This window comes from Dufourea novaeangliae, unplaced genomic scaffold (genome assembly GCF_001272555.1).
Source record: "Dufourea novaeangliae isolate 0120121106 unplaced genomic scaffold, ASM127255v1 scaffold241, whole genome shotgun sequence".
NCBI lineage: Eukaryota > Metazoa > Arthropoda > Insecta > Hymenoptera > Halictidae > Dufourea > Dufourea novaeangliae.
Genome location: NW_015374117.1, coordinates 442,815 through 467,672, shown reverse-complemented (window position 1 = coordinate 467,672; position 24,858 = coordinate 442,815). Strand labels below are relative to the sequence as shown.

General features: G+C 41.9%; 1 protein-coding gene across 1 annotated transcript; it reads left to right on the top strand.

Annotated features, from left to right (window-relative positions):
* Positions 1 to 752: 752 nt before the first annotated feature.
* Positions 753 to 24,401, top strand: LOC107191178. Its single transcript, XM_015580151.1, has 4 exons — positions 753 to 859; positions 14,835 to 14,964; positions 18,059 to 18,157; positions 24,361 to 24,401. Exons 1-4 carry the CDS (start codon positions 851 to 853, stop codon positions 24,384 to 24,386), a joined length of 264 nt encoding a protein of 87 aa, XP_015435637.1. The 5' UTR covers positions 753 to 850; the 3' UTR covers positions 24,387 to 24,401.
* The last annotated feature ends 457 nt before the right edge of the window (positions 24,402 to 24,858 follow it).

The window sequence follows — 24,858 nt, the reverse complement described above, 5'->3', positions numbered from 1 at the left end:
ACCCAGACCCCAAACTCATCGAGACAATCCTTAAATTTAAAAAATCCACCCACCCCAAAGTAAGCGCAACCGCCTACCAGTGGTCGCTGAGTATTTCCGAAAGGGTAGGTTCTAATTTATTTCCTTTACTTTCAATCTAACTTTTTTCAAATTCGAAAATAACACACACTTGGATATTTCGATAACAGAGATAGATTACTCGAAGGGCCTGCCGAAGAGAAAAAAGTATGTTCAAAAAGGCCCAGAAAAGATTGGCAAATTATGTCGCATAGAAGACAGCCAGGATCGCAGAGGCGTCACAACGATTTCCCTGAAGCGATCCTTAATGTCCCGCGATCGGTAATGTCGCGTGGTGTCCCCGTGGGGCATATGTCACCTTGACCATCGTCAAGGGCTCCCCCCAGGTCTCGGGGAGGCTCGGATCCACGAGGGCCGTGGAGGAGAGTGAGGGGGATAAAAAGAGCCAACGGTTGGCCTCCAGCGGCGACATATAAGTCCCAGGAACAGCCCCCACCTAGCGTCAAACGGTCCCTGTACGGCAACCAGCGTATAGCTCATACCCACCTACGATCCACCATTTATCGGCGTTACGTTCGCGTTGATTCCCGGTGTCTACCTCGTCGTCGACCTTCCCCGTGGTAGGAGGTATCACCAGGTCTCCCTTCCAGACCCGAGAAACGTACCCTTCGCGAGAGAGGAAGTTGCAGACCTACCACCACCATCTTCCTTACCACTGGAAAATCATACAGTTCTGCAGTCGGTGTCCAAGACTCCGTTCAACCGTCGTACGAAACTTCTTACCTGGCGTCGATTCGCCACGTGAAAACGGAACCGTTGGATTACACACACCATGAGGATCGTAAGTAAAGTTCCTGCGCAAAAGCCCTCCTTCCTCTTCCGTCGCCATTGGCGGGCCCCCTCCCCTAGTGTTGCTCCCTATAGGGGGGGCATCGAAGAGAGCCTACACGATGAGAAAGGGAAGTTTTTCCTTCGTTCGATCCGCGATTAATTGAAGGAGGGGGCGGTGTAATCCAGTGGGAGAGGGAGAGAGACTTTCGCGAGAGAGCAGAGCTCACTCAGCTTTGGTCGCCTCGGTTCGTCGCGGTTCTATTCGATCGTTCGACGAGAAGTTCAACAACGGGGCCTCTCTTCTTTCACTGGTGGTTCGATATATCGTTCGCGATCGGTGCAACGCGATGACGGGAGAATCGATCCTGGTCCCCGCTGACCGGATATGAGGTGATACAAGAGGCTGGATACAGGATCAACCATCGGGGAACAAGGATGGCTCTGTCACAAGTGAGAGGATATATGTGTTTCTGGTCCAGGTGTTCCTTAACTATTTCAGTCGAGTGTCCAGGATGTAGGATCTGAAAGGATCACATGGACGATACGATTTTTTATACAAGTCGAACGTGAAGCTGCACTGGGAGCTAGGAACAGGGCTTGAAACCATTCCGAAAGTAACTGTTTCAAATTGTTATAACAGTGGGTGATTGAATTAGTATGAACAGATGGTGAAATTACATGTTTCTTGATTTTTGTGTTATTATGACTTTAATAATAATGAACTGTAGCGATGTAGTCTAGAATTTAGGGTCTTTGTAACATAAATCGATGTCATAACAGGTTTCAAGCCCTGGTTAGAACTACAGATTTTTACCTTCCCTAAACGTTGCAATTAATTACGTATTTCTTGCTGTCGGTGTTATTATCACTTCAATAATAATAAAGTCTAGAATTTAGGGTCTTTGTAACCTGAATCGATGTCATAACAGGTTTCAAGCCCTGGTTAGAACCACAGATTTTTAGCTTCCCTAAACGTTGCAACTAATTACGTATTTCTTGCTTTCGGTGTTATTATCACTTCAATAATAATAAAGTCTAGAATTTAGGGTCTTTTTAACCTAAATCGATGTCATTACAGATTTCAAGCCCTGGTTAGAAGGAACGACTTTTACCTTCCCTAAACGTTGCAAATAATTACGTATTTCTTGATTTTTGTGTTATTATGACTTTAATAATAATGAAGTGTAGCGATGTAGTCTAGAATTTAGGGTCTTTGTAACCTAAATCGATGTCATAACAGGTTTCAAGCCCTGGTTAGAACGACCGATTTTTAGCTTCCCTAAACGTTGCAACTGTCGTTCAGACGGTCGAAGCGATCCAGTTTGGTACGATCGATTGTACGACAAATCGTATCGTCTATATGGGGCGTTCAAGAGCTGCGTTCTCTAGAATTATCGCGGCACCTGTGCGCTCGAAGTTAATTTGCTTCTAGTCAACGTCGTGGGACACTTCGGATCGAAAGTATTTAGAGTATCGACTATCGATTTCGTGAACTTTTTAAGTAGATGGTCGACCTTGCTTAGCGCGTTGGAATGAAACTTTGTTGGTCGAATAGAAGCCGGCTGAGCAACCTTTCTCGCGAAACTTTCTACGATTGTTAGTCCAGAATTATCGGTACTCTAATTGCCGCAACTTCATCGATTTTCGGTCGATACTGGCCTGAAACCTTCGTGGGCTAGTCATTCACCGATAAAATCTCAGCCGTTAGAAAATGGAGAGTGGTTGTATCGTACTTCTTCGTCGTGTAAAAGCGTGCAAAACAGAGAGGATCCATGCGTTTCTGCCTGGACTTTCTACACTCTCGTTTCTGAGTGCTTCGGTCTCGGTTCGCGAAAACACGCTGCACGATCAGAAACCTTCCTCATCTATATTCATCCGAGTAATTAGGATTCTGGAGGAAACTGGGACCGGTTCTATTTAATAATAAACATGAATTAAATGCGTATTTATACCGTTTTGCAACGGAATAAACCGTTGTTATTGTGACGTTATTGTTTTGTTTGTATGGTAATACCGTGAGTTAGGATCTCTTCTCGCGTTCGGAGATTTCGTGTGAGCCAAGAGGTCACGCGGAATAGAATTATGATGGATCATTTACAATTTAAATGCGTCTGGACGATTGTCGCTGCTAGAAGACGCGTGTTTGGTTATGTAGGTCAGAGATCTATTCTGAACGCTTCTGTATTCAAATGTGTCTGTCTAGAAAGATGTCGTAACGCCTTCCAAATGCTACTTTTCACTTTTAGTGGCCTATCAACCGTCACGGAATAATCAATTAGCTAATCAGAATTGTTCGATCAAGGGATATTTATATAGTTTTAATCGGCGTTACAAGTGACAGTAAGCGGAAAAATAAACGACTATATACTGTTCAGAGGATGACAAAAGTTGAACGGACGCCCTGAGGAAATCCTGTAAACTCTCGTCTCGGGTTCATTCACGAGATCGTAGCCCTCGGCGAGACAGGTCCCAACGTCCTTGCCCCGGGCTGTCGCAATGTTCGCCGTTGAACTAACGCGTCTCCCCGATACCAGATTGCTCGGTCGTATTACGTAACAAATAACAAGCGATCTTCTGTCAGGAAGGCGACTTCCAGGCTGACGGTTCGAGCGATTCAATTCAAAGAAATTTCCCCGGGGTAGAATCACTGATGTCTCCTCGTTAGATCAAATGAGCTTGGATACTAAATTCTCTTTCGACGTTGAGTCCCTTCATTCGATACAAACTAATTTCTATATTTTCTTTTATTATATTAAAATTCTATATTATACATTGATACTTAATAGAATGCCTAGCATATGTTGCAGGTAATTTTTTCGTAATTCGATAGTTAACTGGTGAGATAACTTCTAGAGAATTTCTTTCGCCGAAAAATTCTAGGAGGTAGAGGGGGTATTTGCCGAGACAGTCGCGAAAAAACGCTATTAACCGCCGTCTCTAAGACGAAAACCCAGCCTCCGGTTCTGGTCACGCGATCACAGGATTCGATAGCGTCTTGCGAAACGCCCCGACGGTGATATTAATCCCATGAAAGTGGAAGGGAACGGGGAGGGGTCGTCCGGACGAGAAAACGCTAGCGACAGCACACCGTTGATTTTCCATGGATTCGTCTCGCATCTGATCGAACCTCGGGGCGGAATGACGAGGACTGGTTATGCAAAAGCGTATTAGCGAGAATTATGCAATCGTAATACGGTGCACCGTGGCGGGAAAGGTAATTTGGAACGAATAGAATCGAATTTATTAGAGAGCCACCGCAACGCGTTAACCACTTTTCACGCGTCGATCCAATATGGCCGCCCTTTCGAAGTGTATCGTTGCGAAGTTCCTGATCGCTAGACTACGGATTTTTATACGAAATGACATTTTTTAAAGTAATTCATGAAGACAAGAATGAATGTAGAAATTGCTTGGTTCCAGTAAATATCTTATTGGATGAAAATAGTGATAGTTTTGCCTTTTATTATATATGAATGCATAAAATCCGCTGTTTACTGATCACTTAAGACTAACAATCGCGGTTTTTTTTCGAGCTTTCTGCGCATGTACAATATCTGGATTGCAATTTAAAAAAAACTAAATCCAGAGATCTACATTTAAAGGATTTATCAGTACGATCGGTGAGACCAATGGCGAATATTACTGTTAGATATGGTTCGTCGACTTTCTTGGAAACGAATATCGAAAAGGATAGTAGATCGCTCATTACATACTACACTTTTTCGAGTAATTTTTTTAAAGCAACATGAAAGTAGCATTGTTAATTAATTATTGATTCTTACTACTGTAGCCGTAATAATCGAAAGGTCGGGCAAAAAATCGTCGCAAAAATTACCCCGGTGGTTGCATGTCATTTAAACGCGGTCGAGATTGTACAATTATTACGTGCAGTTTACGTTTCCCCGGCAATATCCACTGGTGTTTCCGACCGATTCCGAGGGATCTAGTGCGTGAAAGCACGTGAGACTCTCGTAGGTCTCCGTTTCCCGCGAATTTAGGCGTCCCTGTCCCGTGGTGGCGTTTTCTTGCGTGAAAATACCACGGATGTGGTTTTCGCCCTGTTTGTTTTTTCTCCCCAACGAAACGTCGATATTGGTAACGACGTGACTTCGATGTATCGAGAAAGGAACGTGTATAAAGTGTCGAGAAACGTTATGGTCCAGAAGAAACTAGATGAAAGTGATCGAGACTCGAGCAAGCAACGTGGCAACGGTCTTTCTCGAAAATTCCATTTTCTTCCACGAAGCTTTTAACGATCGAGAATATACAGTGTGCGCGAACGAATCATCGGTCCACATAAATCGTGCTTAGCGTCGCGACCGATTACTCGTACGGATTCAGAGCCCGATTCCATCGCCGTTTTATCATACTTTTGTTTCTTCCCATCGGGAAACGGTATAACTACGCTCCTCCACGTCCGTAAATCACGACGGTTACGTTACCCGAGGGTGGGGAGAAGCTCCGTTTCCACGAAGGTCCCTCGATACGGCGAGAATTGTTTTCCACGGTCTCCCCTTTCGTTAACACTTTTCCCTTCGATCTGCAGATAAGTGTTTTATTTGTCTTCGAACTCGGGAAACATTTGACTCCTGGCAACACCGACGTAATTATCCAGGGTTTCGTTGGATCCGTTATATTCTCACCTGTATGAACATTTAAAGCTTCAATTTGGATTGGACAACACACTAGAGGGAATTTGTACCGACGAAATATCATTTCATCTGTTATATTCTATCTGGTTAACAGAATGGTTTCAAACTTTCACGGTTAAAAATTGATTTCTTACATAATTGTTATATCAGAAGTCTGTGAACGAATGTTCGAGTCACTGTATGAGTTCAATTTGATTTTATTCTCTTCAACTTCATAATCATGAAGAAATCAAAACTTAGGTCTGGGTTAGGTAATACTAAAATCTACCGTAAAAAATACCAAACCATCGTACCAATTACCACGTGAAATAAATAAATTTATCTGTAGTTGCCGACGATGCTTCGGATCACAGTTCCCTACAGAAAGTCTTCCACAGGAATTCCAGTACTCCAATCGTAGAATCTGATTCACGTTTTATTAAGACACTTCAGTTACTTTATGGATCGATAACACTTTGGATCGCTAAAAATCCCCGGAATTCACCGCCCTTGGGTCGGAGAACGGAACGAGAAGGAACGGACCCGTCGCGGTAACCGTTGGTTCCAGCATCCTCGAAACTGTTCCCGTCGTTGTTGGTGCAAAAATCCCCGGGTGAACGGGTGGCCGTTTTCACGTGGACCGTTCTCTCGGGAGAAATGCTTCGCAGAACGGTGTACTTTTCCCGGTGGCTGTCGAACCGTGACGACACGCGCGATCGGAAGTAACCTTCCCTTTCCCTGTTCCTTGGAGAACAAGTTTACCCCTTTCACGAGGCTAGTCTGACGGATGACGTAATTGGTGACTCTTGCGCCGAACTAGGGTTTAAAATTCATCCAGGCCAATTAACGTGTGTCCTGAAGCTGTTCCCTCGAAATATCCTCAGATCCTTTAGTGATTGGAAATGAAATATAGGGAAGAAATTTTGTCACGCTTCGAAACTGGAAGTTACTGCTCGAACTCTCGATCTAAATTCTGTGTGTATGCAATAGAAATTCAATGGTTGGACGCGTAGGCCAGCAGGTGTTCCACTTTCTAATTACGAAGACGTTCGTTTTCTAGCACCTTTGGCCCTCATTTCCCCCGCAATACCTGGCCCATCGCCAGGGAAGTATTGTCCAATCGGGGCTCATCGATCACACACGCCACGGATGAAATCGTAATTGGGGTTGCGTACTTTCACCTGTTTGCTACAGAGTTTTGTATTATAATAAGGGGCGTCGGAATGAGAACGATCCGCTTTGGTAATTTTTCACGGAACGTTAGATTTAGCAACGATGTGGGGAATCTTGCTCCACTCGGCTGTTCCATGAAATCCACGGTACCTGGCGATTGTTTCGTTGGATCGCTGCTGGTGTTTTATCGACTCATCATTGGATAAGAAACTGTCCTTACACCTTAATTGTTAACCACATTTATGGGTACGAAAATGTTTTTATCAGGCATAGTATGGTTTCGAGCGAACTTTAACATGATTATAGCAAATTTTTTAGCAACTCTTTTCTTTCATGATTTTTCAAGGTCACCTTCAATTTTTTGCAAATACACCTATAATTTTTGTACGCCTATCTGTTAGAGGATTTCAAGACGAATTCGGCAAGTACCATAACATAACAAGTGTTACTTTTTTTTAAATTGAACTTTTGAAAGAAAATTGAAGGTGACCTTGGATTGTCTTGTAAAATTAGATTTGTATACAGTGTTCGATATATTTGCAGCAACTCGATATAATCAACGAAATACGCGTCGATTCATCCGCAGAAAACAAATGCACTCGATTTCGTGTCGCACCTTGCACGGAATTTCGTTCAGATTCTCCCGTGTCGAACAATGGCCGTTCGTTCGAACATCAACGTCACAGTGGCCCCTTTGTCTCAGCGTGCTCTCGTTAATATCCTCGCAAATAGTTGCGCTGTCATTACGCAACAATTTTCCCGGGGGGAACACGACGAATTTATATGCAGACGCGCTACTCGTTTCCTCATGCCCGGGTAACAAAATTCCGTAACGGCGGTTCAGGTTTCTCCTCGTTCCGGTGGCGTCGCATTCTTTCGCTTTTAGGACGTATTCCGTCGAATTTTTCCGAACAATCGACCTCGATTGCATCGTTGCACAATTACGCCACGATGGTTTCTCGTCTTTACACGAGAAATTGGTCGTTGCCGTTTTGTTCTTTCGTTTGCACGCCGAAAATTGGTCGCCGCCATCTTGTTTTTCCGTCGAATATATGTACACGTCGATTAAAAAGGTCCTTTACTTCGATAATAAAAAACAGTGACGAAACAATATGGACAAGACTGAATATGGACAAAGTCATTATTTTGAGTAGGGTATAAGAACATTATTTGGCGTCGAATTTCGATCGTACTCATTGTGCATGTTCTCGAGCGCAACGGCGCAGCGCACAATATCGTCCACGGTGTCGAAACCCGTGCACTCGTGCCCGTAAATTAAGCTTGCGAAATCCACGTCGGATCGGCGAAAATTGTGAAAATTAACGCAGCCACGCGTGGATTTTCTAATTGTTCCGCGAGACTCAACAGCAACGGGACTCCGAAAGCATCGATTCGCGACGAACGGATCGCGCCACGTGTTGCTTTACGGCTGCCCCCATGCACCGCCACCATGAAGCTGAAAGTAAGAGGCGTAAAGATAACACCTTGTCAACCTGATGTGGGCGTGTGTGGTGACAATGGTTTTGTGCCACCGGGTGCCAACGTGCATTCCAATCGACTCGAAGATATACGCATAGAGGTGCAAATGAGTCGTTTGTCGTGCGGGGTCTATTGTCCGTGAAGAGAAATGAACCGAATCCTCTGGCGTGTACTGTGTAAAGCATCCGAGAACAAGACTACGTGTCAACGATCGGGGAACATACCTGAGAGCCAGAGTGTATTAAGTCATGCTTTGCAAAATTTAGAGGAGAGCAAGTCAAAGGTGCGAAAGCCTTGCAACATTGTAACTGTAAGAATTGAACCAGAAACAATTGTTACTTTCGAACTATCGAATGGATTTAAGACCTCTATAAGTTGAATATTGCTTTAATTCCCCAATGCGATGAACTTTACACTGTGTGCTGGGAATTTTGACCACCAGAAAGAGTGACATATTTAATACAGGAAACATGTAAAATATCATTTTTTTTTAAGTGGACTTAGTACACTCGTGAGGATATGTTGATTGGGAAACAAAGAAAAACCGGTATGATAAGTTTATCTCGAGGATCTCAATAAAATTCACCGGGGGCTATAAAAAAAGAGAAACTACACACGACTGAATTAGTCGACGATTTCCAATGGTTTAATTCCACTGATAAATGTCTCCAGGTAACATGAAACGTTTATACTTCGACCGGTTATTATGGGAATCGGCACGCAAAACCGGAAACAATGTTTAATTTTCTCGCCGTGAAATGCTCATTTCCCTGGTTACGTAACGACGCGTCCGGTTTTCAGATGCAACCGTGTTGCCATTGACTGATATTAATGATGCAGAAATGCTCGCACGAGCGAAGGGGATAGAGGCGAGACAGGTTTCTCTCGGTGTTAAACGCGGAAGCACTTGACTCTCTCGTGTACCTACACTGTATATTTCGCTGGTCGATCTAACGGATCGAGCATTATGCGCTCGAGACGCATCGTGCATGCTACGGGGACGGAGAAACTCTCCAACTATGTCCGACAATAATAGAGATCATTGTTTCGATGGAGGAGATCCCTTTCTCCTGTGTCCAGACATTATCGATACTCTTCCGTTTCGACCACGATCGCCGATTCTCCTCAATGTCAAGTTGGAAGTTCAAGTGTTTTCGATCTGGAGCGTTCCAAATCGATTTCAAACTTGAATGGACAGTGTGTTTAACCGTGGATTATAAATCTTTCGTTGTTACGCCGTTTTTTTTTCCTTGTTCCGCTCTAAGTAAGAGATTAAATCGCGATAAAAAAAAAGGTGTAATACCTAGTTTATTTTAAGTATCGTGACTTACCGATTGTTTACGAGTACATTTTGATTCAAGGTGACGATTGTTGTTGGATTTATAGACGAAAAAACACTGTTCGATGAAAACTTTTACACACGTGTTGCTCCGTTAGTTACACTCGCGTGACTAGACAATCGTGTTCGAGATCGGTATCGGGGAAAGTTATCGCTAAATCGGCTTCTTGATTCGCTCAGTTAGGTCTACGGGGCCGATATCCATCGTGATTAGAACAGCAGCGAAACAAATCGTGTTACTTACTTTCAGAGGCACTTTCGATGGTTACCGGTATCTGGCTAAGAACACCGAAAGGTATCGGTAAAACGATCGAAGCTTACCCTCTATTGGTGGCTTTACACGAATTAAAAGAAAACTGACGAAGCAGGTGAATCGAAAGAAACGGATATTTGTTACTGGAATTCCTTTTCTCCAGTTAACGGTCCACGTTCCTTCGAGCAGTAATATTTCTACCAAAACTACGTTCTTCATGGAGCATTCGAAGTTAAGTGTCTTCATTCCTGATCCAAATTAAGTTCGGAGTAACCAATGGTGCTTATATTCTTATCTCTGTGAAATACCAAGTTCCATTCGACCTGTCCAAACATTCTCAATGATATCCATAAAATCCAAGTGACCGAGAAATCTCGAACGATTCCCTCTGCTAAACGAGATATCACTAATGATATTCCATTCTAATTTCTACCATAAAGTACTCGAACGATAATCCAGACCGATCCAAAAATAGAGTATCTCTGGCGTTGTTCTCGCGAAATTTCTAAACGTCCAATCGAATCATCGTCAAACACGCAGCGCATATTTCACGCATCACCGTGCAACCGTTCACCGAAAACTTTCCCTGGTAGTCTGTTGTATGTTCAGCACCCCTCTGTTACCGAATCGATCCAAACGCGCGAAGCCCATTAATTCGCCAATGGGAAACGTCGTCGTCTCCAGTTACACCATCTCCATCGATATCCCTCCTCAACTTTCCTCTCCTGTTTTTCGTACACACGAAGATTCACCCCACGACAAATATGCGCGAATGTTTACAATTATTTCACAACACTGTGAAGCATAAATTACATACATAAGATCCCCCCCCCCCCTCACTACAATAGAGTCTTTGAGCTATGCGCACGGTTTTCCTCGCGATCGTTGGCTCAGATATCACGACGTCGTGATCTATCGTCACGGTGCACGCACATGTGTGCCGCGGTTTGTGGGCGACCTCGTGCCTTCGGTGGTGTTGTATAGATATATACAGGGTGAACCACGAATCGTGATCAGTAGAGATTACTCTGTTATTAGCAGTACGATCGAAAATGTTTTTACCAGGTGTAGCATGGTTTCAAGAGAGCTTTAACGCGATTATAGCAAATTTTTTGACAACTTTTTCTTTCATGATTTTTCAAGGTCACCTTCAATTTTTTTGCAAATACACGTATCATTTTTTACGCCTATCTGTTAGAGGATTTCAAGACGAATTCGGTAAGTATCATAACGTAATACATGTTACTTTCTTTTTTTAATTGAATTCTTGAAAGAAATTTGAAGGTGACTTTGAAAAATTATGAAAAAAGAGTGTTGAAAAAAAATTTGCTATAATCATGTTAAAGCTATCTTGAAACCATGATATACCTGATAAAAACATTTTCAATAGGGCTGTTAATAACAGAATAATCTCTACTAATCACGATTTGTGGTTCACCCTATATATATATATCTACAATCGAACGAGTGTGTGACTCTCCCGCGAGAGTCGCTTAAAAAAAATATTTTCTTCCACGTTTTAGGCGATTTATGTACTTCATTGAAGTCTGGTAACAGGTGAACGTGTTCACCGAGTTCGTACTAATTGGTAGAGAAACATTCTTCGTGGTGGGGAAGCTTCATTGATGGAGACTCCTCTCGGGTATATGTATTCCTGATCGACGCGTGAGAAAATTTTCTACAGATACTATATGCATATCTTCGGAATACATGAATGAAAAATCACACTCGTCCGTGTCGCGTTGATCGATCGATCTTCGAGTTCTCTCCCGCTGTAAGATCAAGTGCTCGCCTTGACCTTGCTTTTCTGTCACTGCAAACTTCTTGTCACGGTTTTACGCGACGATTTTCAGGACTGGTTTAACGGTTTGTCGCGAAACACTTGGGAATTCCGTCGAAAGGCTGTTGATAACGAAAGTATCGTTTGATTTTGGAATTTCGTAGGATACTAGTTTCAGAGTTTCTTTTTTGGTCTCGAAGGTGGAACGTAATCTTGTAGTGGAAGTAGTGGTTGTATCGCGAGGAATATGGTGTTCGATACGAAACCAGGGGTGAAAATTACACGGTTGCGAATTTATTTGTCCAGGTAGCGATTGGTAATTGAAGCCGATGCCAATCAACCAGGAGGGGAACTCGGTTTGTGCGCGCGTAGACGTGTCATTAATCTGTCTTTTCTCCTCGCTTCAATCAACATCATCGCACCGTTGCGACAAGTAATATACACCGTGCCTGTAACTCGACTCTCGCAATAGGTGTACGACCCATTTTAATTCGATAGAATATTTCTGACACGTTACAGACGGTAGAAATCTTTTTCTTATTCTTCGGCAGTCTCGATCGCGAACTCTTCATGACACATTTTGCAATCGACGATTTATTTACTGACTCAGTTTGGTATTTATAATTGTTTGGGCACGATTTGTACTGTATTAACTCTTTAGGGTTAGGTGGATATGTTTTAACCCACCTAGAAAAGGTTAAGTTACTCATAGTCATACAGTTTAATATTTTACTTTTATATAATTTGTTTTATATTACAAAAAATTCTGTGCAACTAGGGTTTTCATTTTCTTTAAAATCGTGTGCCTCAAAGAGTTAAAAGATACATCTAGCACGTCATTTTACGTTATACTCTTTTAACGACATTACAGACAGTTTGCAGTTAATTTTAATTCAATGTATGTATATGGAGTTGTGATAATGGTTCGCGGTATTATATTCTTTAACCCTCTGCACTACACTGGTGCTGCGACAATCAAAAACTTCATTGCAAAATCTGTGTCTTATTCATTCGATACGAATTAAGTTAACGAAAAAATCTTCATTTGGAACGCAACTTATTCATTTATTATTTATAATTGCCAGTCATTCAGAATAACAGAGTCTCGAAGTGCAAAGGGTTAACATTTGCTTTTAGTACCCACATACTTGAATTTCACTATAATTTTATTCAAAGGGATACAAACGTGAACAGTAAGTAAGAAGACCGGTAAGGTTATCCCAATACGATATTAAAGTGGAGAAAGCGATGCCTACTTTTCTTCCTGTCATCACGAATTACTTTAAAATATCGTTTTTCATAAAAATCTACAGTCACCTTAATAACATATAAAATCACCAGGGTCACAGCACGCAAATTTATTTATTTCCAGACTTTAAAGGTATTGGTAGACAACCGATTTTCATAAAGCAGGCAATAAGTCGCCTTGACATTGCGACAAGGGGGGAAGAAATCGCGTAGCGATGACGTGGGGCCGCGGCTCACCTTGCTTTCAATCCAGAAAACCGATAGAAGAATGAAACGGCGTGAGCGCGCGTGCAGCCGGTTCTCTCGATAATCAGCAATGATCTGAGCGCGCAATTATTCGTAAGGATCGTTCCCAAGCGTGTGTAACGTCTATGGAATCCGCGACGAGCGGCGGGGGATCGTAAAGTGGCATAACGATTTCATCAGATTTTACGTAACGGAAGCCCCGATGAAAAATAAACCGATCTCGCCACGGGATTCGAATCGCCTTTCCCCTCGATCGTACTTTGATTTTTTACGGTTCGAAATCGGATTCGTGCATCAACATGGCCGCCTAAAGTCCATTTTTGTACGATCTTTACGATCGTTCCTGGTTTTTTTTTCTCTCAAGTCTTCCTTCCAGCGACATTTCAAAAGACAGGCTAGCACCACGAAGAATATTTATCGTCCTCTCTGGACCAGAATAGTGTCGTAACGTCAATAGGGTGTCGCCCCCCCCCCCTCTCTCACGTTAATGGAGCAATTAAAATTTTATTTCCTCTTGTAACGGTGGAAATTATGCTCGGACGGAATCACGATTCCTCGTCCGGTCTATCCACTCGTTTCCAGAGGACCTTTTAACTAGACACGTGGTCAATTACATCGCGAAATACTTTCACCGATAAATATCAGCCGATTTTCAACGTTTCGAGAGCTGGCGATCAATCACTATTTGCGACAGCTTAACATGACCCGAATAATCAATTAACAATCGGATCGTTTCGATTTAATGGAGAGTTTAACAAGACTGGCTTTCCCCCAACGTAGGGTACGAGGCTACACGACCGTCCGCCATTATTCATCCCCTTGTTAATTTATTAAGTAACGCTTTGGATGGAGCGCTCGCGGTCGCGAGACGGTGACTTTCGATCGGATAGAAACGTCGGCGGGAACTAACGGCCTCTAAATGAGCACTTCCATCGCTGATTTTATTCCCTCCGCCGGCTATTGGCCCATAAATTTTCATGCTTTGTTAACCGACGAACGTGCACGGCTCGTAAAAATTGTACCGCGGCTGCACGGACTGTCGACGAGTGAAAGATATCGGTATCAAGAGGGATCTTTAACTTTTCAACAATGGAACAATAATAGTAACAAACTTAGATATTAAATGGACCATTCATGGATTGATTTGTATACAAGGTGACTGGCGAAATAAATCGGTAATCATTTAAGACTGTTTTAGTAATAATTTGATCGACAAGATCTTCTCAAGTTTTCGATTTAATTTTGTCCATGGTTTTGCTCCATTTTTGGTTAATTTTCGTCTTTCCTTATTCCACATACAAAGGTGTTTAATCGTTAATCAAGTCCGTTAAGACTGAACGAAGAAGCTCTTCATTCTCGGTTTGGAATTGAACAATTTTCGCACGTGGATTGAGAAAGAACCGTTCAAAGTGAAAGTGCCATCAAGGATGCATAATTGTCGACGTTCGAGTAACTCGTCTGCGATCCTTGATGTATTGATCAAGAGAGAAAGAGAAAAAAAAAACTTGTCGAACGTGATTCGTTGCTAATTAATAGAACCGCCATGCGAATTGATGGTCCAAAGTGTTGAAAAGGAGATTGCGCAACCGTTTCAGTCCATAATCGTTGACCGATCGCTTTTTACATTCTGACAGGCGTTTTTAACATTGTACATCTGTCCATATGCTCTCGTTACATAATAAAGACGTGCTATTATTATTACAAGCACGTCAATAATACGAAATTACGAAAGCGATAAAATTAAACATCGACACGTTCCTAAAAAAATAAATTATACACATCTGATGTAAAGTAGAAGATTCAGAGATTGATATTCCTTTTTTACTTTTGTTATAGACAATTCTGCTGGCCTTCATCGTCGCCATCCTGGCAATGTCCGCGGCGCAGGACTATAGTCAGCTGTTCGCAGGATTCGGCCCGTACCTGAGGCCAAGCGCAGGGATGCGAGATCCTCGATCGAACAGGGGTAAGTGAAAAGTGAAAGTGAGATTGACGTCGATCCAATCCCCCCTTGAACCCCGACCTTCAACGACAGACAGTATCGACTGATCATGACAATTAAACCGACGTTTACGCAAATATCGAATTTCGTGAATAGCTTCACAAAAAACCGTAGTCAAATAGAAATTTCTTCGTCTTGTTAACCCTTTCAATCTTTATGTCGAGTATACTCGTCATGAAAATGTACATATAGCTTAAAAGTAGTGCACGTTTTCAAAATGAAATAAACCACTTTTCCATTCAACAGAAAATAATGAAAGCTTCTAACCTTCCACCAAAGTACTCGCAAAGTGTAAATTGTACAATTTTCTACAAAATTTCGTCATATTGATATTTCTATATATACGATTTCAATTTGACCCCTGTCAGAGGGGTCATAAGTCGTCGCGAGAATGGCACCTCTTATCCGCGAATTTACGGAGTAATTAAATTCCAAACGCATTCCCCGTTGGAGCGTGACGGGACTACGGAACGAGATGATTATCGCACGATCGCGTAATTCAACGCGAGAGTTATTATTAATGAGGAAGCAAGACGTTATCGATGTAATCGCGATACCCATTGCGCACCGAGTACACGATCGCTTTTACCGGAACTGTATCTGACATCTGTCGAGGCCCTCGTGATCTGGAATAAGGAAGTTCGTGGTCGAATTCGAAAGATTTATCGTACACGTCAGTTCTATCGAATTGGCATCGGGAATAATTTCCACTATGGCAGGATTTTCAAGTAGTAATATCAATAATATACGCAGAGCCGACTGACCACTTGTTTCTGATCATTAACCTGCGGATTTTATGCATTTATAGCCTATAGGGCTCTGTGAAATACAATAAAAAACAACTTTTATCAGATCCAACGAGTTTTCTATTTTATTCCAAATTCAATAAGATACTTAAGAGGGAAAATAAATTTTTACAATTGCTCCTGCCTTTAAAAATTCATTTAAAATCTTTGATTTTGCATAAAAATCCAGTCTACTGATAATTATAGGATGAAATATTGGAAGTTTAACAAAGGAAAATCGAAGTTATATAGGGTGGACCACGAAACGTGATTAGCTTAGATTATTCTACTGCTATTAAGTCCACTTTAAGAAAAAATGAAATTTTACATGTTTCCCGTATCAATTTTTCACTCTTTCTCATAGTAAAAATTATTTCATTCTAAGTCTTTTAATATAATAGTCTAAAACAATTAACAATTTCTACAATACCCAGTCTTGTCTAAAAGTTCGAAGATAGCGATCGTTTCTTGTTGAATTCTTATCGAACAGTCCCGAAGTTCCAAGGTTTTTGCAACTTTCGTTTGCTCCGTTCTGAAGTTTCAAAAACGTGGCTTAATACAGTCTGGAGTCCAGATATTAAATTTTGCAGGTTTCAGGAAAATTTGAATCGGACGAAGAGTTGGCTCACGTTTTATCTATATCTTTCGGAGGATCGTAGCGCGGAAATAAGGAATTCGATTACCATTATCGTATATTCTAAGGTCAGCTCCGTCGATCTGACATTTAACGGGGCACGTGTCGATGTACACGTAACCAGGATACGCTGGATCCTAGCGATCGTGTGGAACGCAGACCGTGTGTACGTGCCGGAATGGGTGCCAAGTTCAGACTCATGCTACAATAAATATCGCCCGGGCAAACGGTGCTGACAAAACGAACGAGTCACGTTGAAACTGGTCGATCCGATTCCTTCTGTTCCGTTACGTAACACGTGCGTGGTGCGTGCGAATTTTTCGCGATCGTGAAATGTATTTATTTATTTATTAAACGGGCAATAATCCGAGATATGAGTAACAAGATTAACAGAATTATAAGTCAGGTTTGAAACGAAAGCAAGAAGAAGGAAGACAAGAGTAGTTACCTAGATAGTATAGAGATTAAATTACTAATCTAATTGGGAATGACATGTTTGAAAACTTACTTGACATTACATTCGCTGCAATAATATCTACTTTCTTTGCTTTTTCTTTACGTATTGAAAATAAATATCCAGACACTACAGAAGACTCGATGTGACAAGTAAATAAATACTCATACATTCATTTAGTCGATCTTTTGTTTCGATACGATTAAACATAGCATTCACGTCGTTAATATATTTATATTAGTTGATAATGGCGATAGACGTGATATACACTATGGATTTTTCATGAACTCGAACAACCCCCGTGGGAAGAACGGTCCTGGTCCCGATTGAAATTCCAACCGGTGATTGAAATCAGGCCTCGATGTGTGAATGAAAACAGGGCTTAATGGGGTATTTGATGGACGACGTTCAATGTTTCGCGATGATTAATGTGTCTTCAACAGACTCCGTTTCGCGTCGAGTGTTTCAATTAATGTTTCATTCGGCCCGAGGAACGAAATGGCGCAGAAGTAATCATAAAATCGTTGCTTTGATGTCCTGTTTAGTTTCTCTCCGGTTAACAGGGTATATTAAGTTGTTGCATAATAAATGTCGTGTTCCAATGTTCCATTATAAAATCGTTAAATACGGGCTCGAGATGGTTGTAACTCGTTGGGCAAGACTGTGTCAATTGAATTCGATCGTATTTCGATTAGACACTTGTTACAAAATAAGCTATAAACAGTGAAACTCTGGAATTAAAGAATGACATTTACTATACTGCTTACCCATTTCGATACTACGGGAGACTGCATAACTTCTATGTACCATTAAACAGTCCTTAAATTATCGAAGTCGATAAAATGTCAAATTTAATTCCGGTCAAGTTACTACAAAATGTTTGTTTTCCTTAGTTACATATTATTCAAAATTTAATATCTGAAGTTTCTGCGTTACTCAGAAGGTGACTTTGAAAAATCATGAAAAAAAAGGGTTGACAAAAAATTTGCTATAATCACATTAAAGTTCTCTTGAAACCATGCTATACCTGATAAAAAGATTTTCGATCGGACTGGTAATAACAGAGTAATCTCTACTCATCATAATTCGTGGTTCTACTTGCATATTACTTGGTAGTGTTGTTTTCTGAAAGGAGTTTCGAATGAATTCTATGAAATTTGTAACAGACGTTGCTCCTGCCCCCAGGTCCGGTGCTGTTCCCACCTGGCCCAGCGCCGAACGGTGCCGACACGAGCGGAGTGATCGTGGGCGCGAGCGGATACGGATTCGTGCCACCCAACCAAGGTAAATAGGCGATTGGATACCGAGCCGTTGGAGAACGAACCGTTTCTGTTTTCCCACACACACATACGCGCGCGACGAAAAAACTTGGCGAACAAGCAATCGAGCATTGGACCAGCAAAAGGCACAGTGTCCTAACACGAGCCCACCAAAGACTCACCATCATCGACGGGGCGAGGAGTATTATAATTTTCACAGTGGTAGGGGGTGAAACTAACCCCGAGCACCGTCACACGTAACCGTGCCGATTCCTTTCGCCACCCTGTGCACACCTAACTTGTGAATAAAACGCTATTTATTTGTTGTCACACACACACACATAAATCAGATCACCTGCCCTGTTCCACCGTCCCCCATTTCTTCACTGTAACTGATATTTCCATTAAGATCCCTTTCGTTGATCGCGTTTCGATGAACAGACTCACGGTGTTCGCGATAATTGAAGAGTTCTATTATTTTTTTCTTTTAATTTGCACAATATCGACAGTGTAATAGAATCTGTTTCCGAAGATGAATAGCACGAAGAATGACGGAAATCTTCGAGAGATCTATTCTGATCTGATGTCCGCATCGGGGAACCTTCGCGTTTAGAAAGTGAAAGGTGAATTTTCGAGTCGATCACAGCCGAAAGCGAGGTCGTGATTAATATCATTGTTAATAGTCAATTAAATTTAAAAGATTCTCTTGCTATTACACCTGTCCCCGTTCCGTAGATGAACGAATGCAAATCGTTTCGTTCCTTCGAGATGCATTGGACGATCCTTCGGCGTCCAGGATCCGAACGGAGGTCGCCGTTCGATCCTTGGAATCGTTTCCGTGAAAGGTGAAGCCGACCCCTGTTCGTGATCGTGAACCCGTCGAGGACGCCGTATCCTCTTCCTCGTTCGCCTCTAACGAATGCCGCGTCGTCGCGACACGGAACACCGTGATATGCAAACGAGGATGCTTATCCTTCGTGTCGTTCGAACGTCCTTCATTCGCGCGTGAGTTCCCAGAACCCACGATCCCGTGAATATGCAAACACGTGGATGTTTAACACTAACCAATCATACGACCATGCACTAATCGATGTACATATTTGTGCTAATACGAGAGAATAAGAACAGGATGGTGTGTTCACGATGTACATAGTGGCGTTAAGTTGTTTGGTAAATAGGACAGAGAAGCCCAGGTAAGTTGTTTCTTTCAGTAATACGTAAGGAATAAAACAGTATCTAAGGGGAAGTCGATTCTTTATGATAAAATAATCCATAGAAATGGTTTCGATGTAAATTACAATTAGAGTTTCTGAGAAATTACAGTTTTAGAGAAATCTGTGGACACCCCGAAGACTTTCGGTTCTTGAATCCACGGGTGACATTTCTCTCCTCACCACGATTTATTCTAGAAAATTGTCACGATCGTTTAGGGCAAAATATTCTAGAGACATATATTCGAAATAAACTACAATTACAGTTTCTGATAAATTACAGTTGTCGAGAAATGTGTGGACACCCCGAAGACTTCCGGTTTTTGAGTCCACGGGTGACATTTCTCTCCTCACCACGATTTATTCTATAAAATTGTCACGATCGTTTAGGGCAAAATATTCTAGAGAAATATTTTCGAATTAAACTACCACCACCAAAGTGTCTGATAAATCATACTTTTAGAGGAACGTACGAAGACCCCGAGGACTTCCGGTTCCTGAATCAGAGTTGAGATTTTTTTCCCCACCACAATCCATTCTATAAAATTGTCATGATATTTTATGGTAAAATATTCCACAGAAATATTTTAGAATTAAACTACCATCCGAGTTTCCGATAGATCACATTTTTAAATGAATCCACGAAGACTTCCGGTTCCCGAATCACAGTTAAGATTTCTCTACCGCGATTTATTCTGCAAAATTATCAGGATCGTGTTGTACCAATAAATCCTTCCCCACCTATCGTATTTCCTCTTCGAAATGTAGTTAGCATCGCGCTTCCTCGTTCACTCTCGGAAGAGATGCGGAGGAACAGGTTGAGGAGTGGGAAAGAAAAGACAGGAATACCGGTTTCCCCGGGGAAGAGCCAGCCTTGGGATTCACTTGGTCGAGCGAGACCGCTTTAACGTCGGGTCAGTGAAAGTGTTTTCGTCGGCCTCGTGACTTAAACTCGTTTGCGGACGTAACCTCACTCGCCGGTTGTTACTTCGTCGTGGCGTAACAGGTGTTACGAGGTCAGTCGGATCGTTGATAAGGTCGCAATCTTTCGGCGACTCGAAAATGGACATCCGCTACTGGGATCAACGTTCTCTCATGGTCTTACGGTCAAGTTCAAATTCCGTGATTTTTGGGCGCGGTTTCCTTCGATGAAATCGGAACACTTTCGTTGGCTTCCCTTCGGGTATAAACACTGTTCAATTTGTGGAGGATCTCTTAGAGCTTTCGTGGACGATCGCCATTTTGGAATATTGAAATTAAGGTTCAAATCGTTTATTGTAGATATCTTTGAACCTGCAATTATGTCTCGAAAAATATTAGAAATATCGATAAGTAATCCATCATTCTTTTCTAAAAATCGGTAACAGGGTTTAAACTTGAAACATCTTTCTACCGTTTTCTTTTTCCAAAATTGCGGCGAACGTCGAAAAACCAGAGACAGATATCATTAAAATGGTACAAAGACCTCTGACTTCCTCGAAAATAAGTATCGAAGTGAACAAAATATACCGGATTCCTTATTGGTACACCTGAATGTTCCGTATAAAATTTACAATCGAGACCAGAAGATTTAGTATGGTGAACTTCGCGAAGAAATTCAACAACAAGAATTTGGTTGAGAAATGGATTTACAGAAGAAACGAATTCCTTTACCCGGATGGTCCACTCGGAGATATTATAAATGTTGTCGTCTACCGACGCAAGACGACAAATAATCGCCTAATACGTAATAGTTCGTAAAACTCAATTCGATTAGCATTCTTTCTCCATCGAGCGGAAACTCCGCTCCCATAAAGTCCGGTTTACGAGTGGCCTAATGAGCCCCGTGGCTCCGGGTCCTCGGCAATTTCACGATTTATAATCGACGTCCGTGCATGATTGCACGTCGTTAAGCCACCCCGTTGGCTCCCTTTATCACGTGCCCGTGGTGTCGTTACCGAATTACGCGAGCGTTTCGCCAGCTCGCCGTTTCACGTGAAAGGGGACATACCGCGTGCACGCCTCGGTAACGAGACGACCGGTAATATAATTTAAAATAATCGTAACGGACGGTTATTCGATCCCCTTCCATGAATTTTTAATAGACGCTCACGCATAATTTTAAAGAAGCTCGAGATAATCCGGGAGCTGGGGAGGTTTTGATAGTCGAACTGGTTCCCTGGATCATTACGCGATATACACTGCACGATCACCAATAATAACGGTAAATTGAATTACTGTATCAGCTACTCGATCGTATCGAATCGATTGAATATCGAATATATCGTACCGCAAACTGTTCGCCGTATAATTACACTATAACGTATCATTCCAGGTCGAGTGTTCGATAGATTTCCCTCGTAACTCGAACGTTCCACGATCATTACGGTGAAATGGATAATGAAAAAGAAGGTTTAATATTCCTGGTATCGCGTCCCAATGGAGATGAAACCTTCGATATCTTCATTCGAAACTCTGTCAGGTGTCCGAAAAGCTGACGAACGATCAGACGGAAAACGGGAATTTTAGAGAAATATTTTTGAATTAAACTATCCTTAGAGTTTCGGAGAAAAGACATTTTTAGAGAAATCCGAGGAGACCCTGAAGACTTCCGGTTCTTGAGTCTACGGGTGATATTTCTCTCCTCGCCACGATTTATTCTATAAAATCGCCACGATCTTTTACGATGAAACATTCTAGGAAATATGTTCAAATTATGTTACCGTCAGGGTCTCTGATAAATTGCATTTTAATTACACCGTAATGTATAGAACGTTCCACGATCATTACGGATATCGAAAAAGAACGTTCGACTCTCCTGGTATCGAGTCCCAATGGAGAAGAAACTTTCAGTGTCTTCATCGGAGACATTACCCGGTTCCCGAGGAGCACTCGAACAATAAAACGGAAAAGAAAAACTGTTCTAAAAAGAACACCTCTTCCTCGTTCCTCATGGTCGACACGTAGACGTGCAAGAACCGTGTTCTCGAGCTCCTTCATCCTCGCATTTCGCACGAATCACAGCGAACAATGCCACGGAGCATCGTACCGAGCCTCGACGCGATCGAGTCGAGCAGGGAAAATAGATCGAGGCGGGAATAAATCTCAGGTATCCGTTATGATCGCGGACTGTGTGCATCTTTCGGCCGTTTTACGCTCGTTAATGCTTGTAAACGCGCCGCGTTGGGAGCATAAATTCGTCGAGTGATTAACATCGTGACGCGTTAAGGGTAAGAAAATGTGTTATAAAAACCAACCCCCAAAAGTCGTTGGTTGCGCGTCGTATACTTTATCGGGATAATTCGGGGGATTAACTTGCCACAGCGGGTAGATAACGAGCTAAGGACATAATTTAATTTGTTATGGCCTTATTTTTATTAGTACTGAAAATGGAGGAACATTTGGTGTCGAGACTTGGCTTCTTACGAGCCCTCAGAATTCCACTGCTGTGCTACGCGATTTTTCGTTTGGAATAATCACGTGGAAGGGACTTGATTAAGGGATGGAAGGTTGTTAGAGATTGTCGAGAATTTAAATATCGATGTGATCGATGGTGATCACGCAACAGGTTTGCATCGATATGGATACCAAAGTGATATCTTTTGCAACAGGGAACACGAAAGTTTCACTTTTGGAGTCGTTTAGCTGATTTATTGGATAATCCACGATTGGTTATTACCGATCCTGGCAGTGTGGCAGCACACTTTCGACCCATCGTACGGAACTGTCAATGTGGTTAGCAGACATTATTCACCGCGGTAGTGAAAGGAAACGAGATAACGAGCTGGTGTCTACACATACGTAGTTTTCGTGGAGAAACCGTATCATGCATACTGTTTGTATGATAAAAAATATAAAGTACACTCTCCCGCTCATAAGTATTAGGACACTTATCGAAATGTACAGTAAATGTTACAAGGCATTACATAATTACTGAAAGTCTGAAATAAATATTGTGTAGGGGATATTGAAGCACGATGGACAATACTTATGCTACTATAAAGTAATAAAGGTGGTTTGAAATATATCTTTTTTTTTACGAAACATCTATTCCACTTTCGATTTCTTAATAGAACTAGATTCTCGGTTAACTTAATTGTTAATATGCGGCGCACAGAGGGCCAGTGGGTAGAGAACTATTCTACCAATCAAAGGGAGAAGATTGGGAGAAAGTTGGGGGTGTCGAGGCAAGGTGACGAGGTTACACTGTAATTAACAGCTTTGAAGTGGTCCAGGCCTGACTTCTCATTACCGGCCTGGTCAGGTGTCCCGGCGATTACCCGCGGAAACGGGGACTTTGCCGGTTAGTCGGGGCAATCGCAGATGAAAATCACGCGGGGATCTCCCGGTTGGACAGGGGCTGAAGACCCTCGGGAAGGGTGGATCGAAGGGCTGCTTTCGGAGGAGGACGAAGATATTTCTCGGGAAGCGATCAGCCTGGGAAATGAGAGACCTTTTGTCTAGCGATGCGTTTGGAAGAGGGCTGTTTCGAATGTTCGCATATTCGGATAGTAATAGAATTCGAATTTAATATTCGAACGTAATATTCGAATAGTAATAGAATTCAAATTTAATATTAGAATAGTAATAGAATTCGAATTTAATATTCGAATAGTAATAGAATTCGAATTTAATATTCGAATGTTATATTCGAATAGTAATAGAATTCAAATTTAATATTCGAATAGTAATAGAATTCGAATTTAATATTCGAATAGTAATAGAATTCGAATTTAATATTCGAATACTCCGTACTATTTGAATACTTCGTGCTATACGAATTCTTGAATAAATTATTCGTACTCCAAATTATTCGAACTATTCGAATAGTTCGAATATCCAAATACTTAGGAGATTTTGCGAGGAGAAAAACTGGTTTGAGTGACGACAGATTGCAAAATATTGAAGCATCCAGTCGATTACGTTTGATTAACGAGTTGGCTGATTAACGACGACTCGATCCTTGTATTTAGCAACCGGTGTCGTTAAAAGCTGTATTCATCATCCTTCTTTAATACTGTTACTCATTCTGTTACAGCATTTTACAGGTACTTTTACTATTAACGGGGAACGCAAGGGACACGGTAGGGGAAAGGTGGAAGAAGGCCTCGAATGCGACGGCTGCTACGTTGCTGATTGGGTCACGACATGGTTCCGCGAGGAATCGTTAAGAATCGCGGAATCGACTAACGGAAGAAAGAAACAAAAATTTCTAACCTGTTTGGCGCGTTACCAGTGCCAAGATTGCGAACAAGGAGAATCTCTGCAGATGTTTATATGAGACTTAGATACCAAGCCCATAGATTTCTAATATATTTGTCATTAGCAGTGAAAAAGAAACGAGCCTATTTGCGGTGGAACCTCGATCAAGAGAATTCTTAGGATAATCGAGTTAGGAGCAATTGAGAACGGAGAATAGGTAACAATCGAAATATTTCAGTTCGCCTCACGAAATTCTTCTGGATGGTCTCAGATCATATTGTTTAAAATAAATATCGTCTATTGATCCATCATCTTCATCCGTTATCATCGACCT

What these genes read in the sequence shown, in the direction of transcription:
- LOC107191178 (XM_015580151.1), top strand. An exon ending in AGATCCTCGATCGAACAGGG is followed by an intron (nt 14,965 to 18,058) that starts GTAAGTGAAAAG and finishes TCCTGCCCCCAG; the next exon opens with GTCCGGTGCTGTTCCCACCT. An exon ending in ATTCGTGCCACCCAACCAAG is followed by an intron (nt 18,158 to 24,360) that starts GTAAATAGGCGA and finishes ATTCTGTTACAG; the next exon opens with CATTTTACAGGTACTTTTAC.